The sequence below is a fragment of the Poromitra crassiceps genome, assembly GCF_964638095.1.
Source record: "Poromitra crassiceps genome assembly, chromosome: 13".
NCBI lineage: Eukaryota > Metazoa > Chordata > Actinopteri > Beryciformes > Melamphaidae > Poromitra > Poromitra crassiceps.
Window position 1 is genome coordinate 27288998 of NC_139644.1, and position 7500 is coordinate 27296497.

The 7500-nt window shown below is 46.1% G+C and overlaps 1 protein-coding gene across 1 annotated transcript in view; it reads right to left on the reverse strand.

Moving 5' to 3' along the window:
* fam20ca (FAM20C golgi associated secretory pathway kinase a) overlaps positions 1-7500 on the reverse strand; it is a 70756-nt gene that overhangs the window by 14792 nt on the left and 48464 nt on the right. The window contains exon 4 of the mRNA XM_083649059.1: positions 4309-4401. Within this exon, the coding sequence (XP_083505185.1) occupies positions 4309-4401 (93 nt within the window). The remainder of the gene's footprint in view (positions 1-4308; positions 4402-7500) is intronic.

Consider the following 7500-nt stretch of genomic DNA (forward strand, 5'->3'; position numbering starts at 1 on the left):
TTTCTTCTCATTGACTCGACTCCATCAGTGAATTCTGATCTTCCTGCATCTGTTCATGTCTCGGCCTCTCTCTTGTCCTCTTGTCCCCTCTCTCTCTGTCTCTTTGTCTCCGATGTCTCTTATCCATCTTGTCCTTCCCTCCCCCCTGCTGGTGTATTTATAGGAAAGCACACCCTACATTATCATAGTGAACACTCAAATGCATCCTCCCCTCCACCGTGCCAAGCAGAACACTACGTCTATTCAGGCTCTGTTTAGCCTGTCTCACTGTATGTTTGCGGTCCAAATGACCCTGACCCTCGCAAGACTAAGACTAAGCCCCCTGGGAGCAGGCAGACACACAGACAGACAGACAGACAGGCTGAGTGTCTGTCTGTCTGTCTGACTTTCTGACTGTGTCTGTCTGTCTGTCTGTCTAACTGTCTGACTGTGTATCTGTCTGTCTGTCTGTCTGTCTGTGTGTCTGTCCATCTGACCGTGTGTCTGTCTGTCTGTCTGTCTGTCTGTATGTGTGTCTGTCTGTCTGTCTGTCTGTCTGTGTGTATGTGTGTCTGTCTGTCTGTCTGACTGTGTGTCTGTCTGTCTGTATGTCTGTGTGTGTCTGTCTGTCTGTCTGTCTGTCTGTCTGTCTGACTTTCTGACTGTGTGTCTTTCTGTCTGTCTGTCTGTCTGTCTGTCTGTCTGACTGTCTGACTGACTGTGTGTCTGTCTGTCTTAGGGCTGCTCGATAAATCGATTTTGAATCGTAATCGAATTAATTAGTTAGGACGATGTTAAAAAAATGAAAATCGTAAAATCTATTACGATTTTTTTAACTAGGGTAATTACGTTACGGCGGCGGCTCTCTGTCATGTATGCGTGCTGCTACTCGTCCTTTCTCCCCGCTGTAAAGTCTCTCTGGAGGCTGTGACTACTGCTGGCTACTAAAGACAGCAGCAATGAACTTATTTCAACCCCTCCAAAAAGCACAGTGTGTGAGCACTGAGCAGCGTGTTGCACTGCGGGCTGTGCAAGATAACGATTACCACAACACACACACACGCGCGCGCGCACGAACAAAGACGTTATCACTGGATGCTGAAATGTTGCCTTGTTCACATAACAACACGTGAGGTCACCAAGTAACGTTACCAGGGCTCACCTCCAAAAGCGCAAATCCACCAGTGTCAAGTGACTGCAGGTTAGCAAGCAACAGCCAGGAAGTTAGGCATAGCAAGTTAGGCTAAAACAGGAAGTTGGGTTGTTCTGCCTTCAGAGTAAAAGCGTAATTTGTCACTTATGAAAAAAAGAGGAAAAAAAGAGCTCTGCAAGGCAACAAAAGTTTAGAGAAGTATAATAGTATAAAAAAATCAAAATCGAAATCATCAATTTAATTTTTAGGCAAAATCGAACAGCCCTAGTCTGTCTGTGTGTCTGTCTGTCTGTCTGTCTGTCTGACTTTCTGACTGTGTGTCTGTCTGTCTGTCTGTCTGTCTGTCTGTCTGTGTGTGTGTGTGTGTGTGTGTGTGTGTGTGTGTGTGTGTGTGTGTGTGTGTGTGTGTGTGTCTGCTCCCAGGAGGCAGACACACAGACAGACAGACAGACAGACAGACAGACAGACAGACAGACAGACAGACAAACAGACTGGCTGAGTGTATGTCTGTCTGTGAGCAGGCAGACACACAGACAGGCTGAGTGGAACAGAGGGGCTGAAACTCGAGCCTACAGAGAAAAGCATTCAGGAGCTGCAAACTGCACCGTCACGTTGGGCCCCCGCGCTGACAAAGGAGCACCTGTGTGTGCGTGTGTGTGTGCGTGTGTGTGTGCGTATGTGTGCGTGTGTGTGCGTGTGTGTGTGCATGTGTGTATGTGTGCGTATGTGTACGGGTGTGTGCTTGTGTGTGTGTGTGTGTGTGTGTGTGTGTGTGTGTGTGTGTGTGTGCATGTGTATGCGTGTGTACGGGTGTGTGCTTGCGTGTGTGTGTGGGTATGTGTACGGGTGTGTGCTTGCGTGTGTGTGTGCGTATGTGTACGGGTGTGTGCTTGCGTGTGTGTGTGCGTATGTGTACGGGTGTGTGCTTGCGTGTGCGTGCGTGCGCACTCACGCATCCTTTTGTGCGGCGCTCCATCTCTTACACACCCCGAAGTCACGAGGAGTTCAGAACAGATGGCAAGATAGCACAGCACCAAGACACAAAGGTTGTGCGAGAGAGAGAGAGAAGAAGTCAAGATACACTACCAAGACACAAAGGTTGTGCGAGAGAGAGAGAGAAGAAGTCAAGATACACTACCAAGACACAAAGGTTGTGCGAGAGAGAGAGAGAAAAATCCGACTTGGATCACTGAGATTTAATTAGTGGAAGGTCTGTGACATGACTTTTTCCCTCCAAATCCGCATGAAGTTTTGGTACATTCCACAACACCACATGTATCAACAAGGCCCAGGATTAGAAAGAAGGTTGCGCAGGGCAAAAAAAAAAAACTCCTCCCCCTCCTCCACGGTCCTGATTCAAGCTGCTATCAAGTCGTAACCTGGATGCCGTCAATAGCTCAGGCTCCTATAGTATCCAGAGGCTGCTGTGGTCAGGCGGCTAGACCATAATTCATAGGCAGCCCTGCATGCTGCACACAGCCTAAAAACAACCTGCTCTTTAGGGGTGACACAGGCACCTCCTCCCTATACTAAACCATGTCCCGCTGCCAATTTCCTGTTTGGCTGTATCCTCCTGCCCACGCAAACACATGCCACTGGACTCCGCTGGGCATTCCAGTAGTGCAGGGGTTCCCAAAGAGGTGGTCGGGACCCCCCGGGGGGTCACGGGACACCACTGGGTGGATTTCCAGAATGTGTGAAATTGGCCTATATAATGTGTGAAGTACAGAATGTGTGACATACAATTAAAAAACTATACAATTTTAACCATAATTGTTTTTTTTGTTTTTTTTTGTTTACGGAATTCTCAGCATGTGCTCACAAACGTTTGCATGCTTCAACCACCGCCGGGGATAGTGGGGGTTGCGAGCCTCTGCCCTCTGGCACCGTTATTTTGGGGGTCGGGGGCTGAAAAGTTTGGGAACCCTTGTTTGTGTGTGTGTGTGTGTCTGTGTGTGTGTGTGTGTGTGTGTGTGTGTGTTACTCCGCCTTGTCAGATGAAGGCCCTGAAAGTGGGGATCCTGTGGGATCATGTGGGATCATGTGGGATCATGTGGGATCCTGTGGGATCCTGTGGGATCCTGTGGGATCCTGTGGGATCATGTGGGATCCTGTGGGATCCTGTGGGATCATGTGGGATCATGTGGGATTATGTGGGATCATGTGGGATCCTGTGGGATCATGTGGGATCATGTGGGAATCAATGCACGGCAGCAGGAAGAAAAGGCTACAAGGTGATCCCAGTGTTCGCTGTGTTATCTAATAGAGGTGCACAGAGACGCCATTATCAATCTGTATCTCTTCAACCAACCAAACTACCCGTCTCTGTATCGGGCAAATGTATTTTCTAACCTAATATTCATTGGCAATGCAATTTTTGCATCAAATTACTTTAATATTGGCATATACCGATTTTTTTCCCCATGCACAAAAATAATAATAAAAAAACAACTGGGCCTGACTCGACGCGAGCTCAAATGATTGATTTCAAACCCAAGCCTGACCCAGCCAATACGTGACATGCAGTAGAGCTTAGGTTGCAGACCTCTACTGTGTAGTCATGTCAATCATGGCTCTTTTTTTAACGAATAATTTAACGAAATATCTGATTCCATTGCATTATTTGTGCTGGCCAGAGTAATGTATTTGGATTCGGGTACATCCCTATGATCTAATCCCATATGTACCAAATCCCATTCAAACTACCGCACAGCGCAAGTCCGTTAAATGGCTTATCTCAAATTTATAATGGCGTTAAAGTGTCTCTGTGTATGTGTGAATATGTGCGACTATCTTTCTTTCTGGAACACAGAGAGAGGGGTGGAGGGTGTATCCAGTTGGCATACAGATACCTTTGAAATCAGTCGTACAATCTCTATTTTACATTAAAGGTACACACTACCATCATCATTAAGGAATGACAATGAATGCTCGTCAGCTATTATCTCTCAACATACAGTAAGAGAAACCCAGCCAGACAGCCAGTTCTTCCACAGGGAGAGGAACAGCGACATGGACATGGACTGGCTATCTCTCAACATGTGTATGCTATAGCACTGGTGATGCTATCTCTCAACATGGTGTGTATATGCTATAGCACTGGTGATGCACATAATATTGGGGACACTTTGATGATGTTGGTGTCACCATCACTTAACATGAAGGTTGAGCCATACCTGTCCAGGTGAAAGGCAGCGATCTCAGCGTTGTGCCTCTCAAAGTCAGAGAAGTAGAAGAAGTCTGGCGGGGTTTCCTGCTCCCGGGTCTGCCTGAAACACACAATGGTTACGAAAATATTAGGGTGACGGCAGCAGAACGTGAGCGACGTACCATTTTGGGTCAAGGTCATCCTAGTCTCGCTGGCCAGCCTCCCCTCCCTACCGTGAGATGAGTCTGGCGGCGCACGTCTCCATAGTGGGATTGCGATGGGCGGCGCTTGGCGGCAGTGCCCTTGGAAAATTGTTTCCAACAATCCAACTTGCTATTTTCAGCATGTAGCAACGAGGTAGCACGTAGGTTTCTGCCGTTAGCTTGCTAGCTAGTTAGCGTTGTTGTTTTCACTGAGGCGGCAGGGCACTATTTACAGCGACACACAGGGAGGAGGGAGCGGAAGCCGCTCTGATTGACATGGTCGGAGCCAATGACAGAGCTTGTAATGGTAAATGGTAAAATGGTAAATGGTAAATGGCCTGCATTTATTTAGCGCTTTTATCCAAAGCGCTTTACAATCAGTAGGTACATTCACCCATTCATACACCGATGGCGGCAGGTTACCACGCAGGCTGCTGGCACACTATCAGGAGCAATTTGGGGTTCAGTGTCTTGCCCAAGGACACTTCGACATGCAGACTGGAGGAGTCAGGAATCGAACCACCGACCTCTTTCATCCAAAGCAATTGGTGATGACCCGCTCTACCTCCTGAGCTACAGTTGCCCCTTGTAATCCCAATGGGGGAGCGGACAGGCAGCGGACGGCAGCGACTGAAACAGTCGCTTCAATGGGGAGCCGCTGTAGAGCAGGGGAGGGCTTATCGACTCTCATGGTAGGGAGGGGAAGCTGGCCAGCGAGACTAAGGTCATCCATGCTGCTATCGCCTTTCATCAAGGTCATCCATGCTGCTATCTCGTTTAGACTACTGCAACCCTCTTCTCCTCCTCAGTCAAGTCATTCTCACGTCTGCAGTAGGGTTGGCACGATGGACGATGGCATCGACCTTTGGCCTTTTTTGCATGTTTGAATCTGTTTTAGCCATATTTAGTGGAATATCTAATTTTAAACACACCAATGTTATTGTCTATTGATTGAATTCCTCTCAACTGTAAAATAGCTGATAGCCCCTATATCCGAAAACACAATTTCTCACTCATTGAGCCAAGTAATATTATGTCCAAGAAAGCCTACAGTGAAGCCACTTTACAGACAAGCTTGTTCTGAAGAAGAAAAAGAAAAACACAGGTTGCCAGCCAGGCCTCTTCAGATGTTTCAGCACCGACCACCGAGGCACAGCCCTCGGTTCAGCACCACCACAGATGGACAGCGACAGGCTGTCACAGACAGCACCCTGTCTGCCCCTGTCTCCCTCTCTCTCCCACACACAGACAAGTGCGGACTGCATAATCGGGCACGTCGGGCCGATGCCCGGTGGCCTGGCCTGCAAAATAAATAAATAATAATAAATAATAATAAATAATAATAATATAATAATATATATATATATATATATATATATATATAATATAAAAATATAATTATATATATATATATATATATATATATATATATATATATATATATATATATATATATATATATATATATATATATATATATATATATATATTAGTGCCCTCCGGTACTGCCGACCCCCCATCGACCTCTGAGCCTTCTACATCGGATCATCGTAATTAATTATCTGTTCGAATAACATTTTTGCCGTTTTAATAATAAAAAATACCAAGTCCACTTACCGTGACGTGTGGGGGACGCGCTGGCGGCATTAAATGAGCGCACCCAGTTTAGACTCAGAGAAGCCTCCCCTCCCCCTCCTCCGCTCTAGTGCTTCTCTGAACTGGGTGCGCTTGTTTAATGTCGCCGGGGCGTCCCCCGTGCGTGAGAAGTCAGTTGTTTTGTTGTGAAAACTTTTAAGACAAAGAAGAAACTTCACGTTCTTTCCTGTTTTCAACCCAAAGTGAGCACAAGTCTTCCAACTGTGAATTTAACTCGCCTGTTTCCAAAGTGAAAGTTGAAGTCGCTCCATTAGGCTACATACGATACAGCACTACCAGCAATATTGAACGGCGCAAAACAAATAACGTTAACGTTACAGATCCTGACCAACAACGTGTGTGTGTGTGTGTGTGTGTGTGTGTGTGTGTGTGTGTTGAATTTCACTAGCTGGCAGAAAACTGACAGAATTACTGGTGGATATAACGTTAGATTCGCGTGGGCTTTTGAACCTAATGAGAGAGAGTTGAGGAGACTGGAGAGAGTTGAGAGAGAAATACAGCAGCAGCAGCAGCTACTGCTAGCTGTTACAGTAGTAGCTGCCGCTGCTGCTACTGCTTGAGTCAGCGGATGGCATCAATGACGATGCCATCGTCAATCACGATGTTTCACGATGGTTATTTCGGGTATATCGCACAACCCTACTTATGACCATTATGAATTCCTTCTCAGCCATGAAAAAGTGATGTGGATAGTAGGGGTGGGGGGGTGGGATCGCTACAGCTTAGTATCACGATATTTTGTGTGGCAATATATCGTATCGCACGAATGGCAAGTATCGCAATATTTTATTAGATGAATTGTCAAGTGCATGCAGCATTTATGACAGGTTTTTATGACAGTGTTGGTCAGTCAGTCTGCTTGACAATCTGATCATTTTGATACAATAAAAATGACTGAAGGGAGATGAACATACTGCAAACTTGATCTCATGAGATCAAACATATGTTGACGTTTTTCTTTGGGAACATCATTTGCAATTGAAAAAAGCTAATAAATCGCAATATATAACAATATCGCAATATTAGCATATCGTAATATATGGGTCATCTGGTGATTCCCACCCCGCGTAGATAGTACAGTATGCGCTTACATGCAGGGGTGCTGCAAGGAATTCTGGGCCTGCAACCCTATACACTGCCTTTGCTTGAACCCTTCAGGAATGCCAGTTATTTCAAGGTCCCATATTGTTGGAAATGGGATTTCCCTGGCCTCTTTCATTATAAAGGAGTCTGATGTGCCTTCACATCATGAAAGTATCAAAACACCACATGACAGCAAAACCATACAGAACAGGTGTCCAAGATCAAAGGTGAGTACACCATTGTAGTGATGGTAAGCCACGCTTCCAGTTCAATATTAG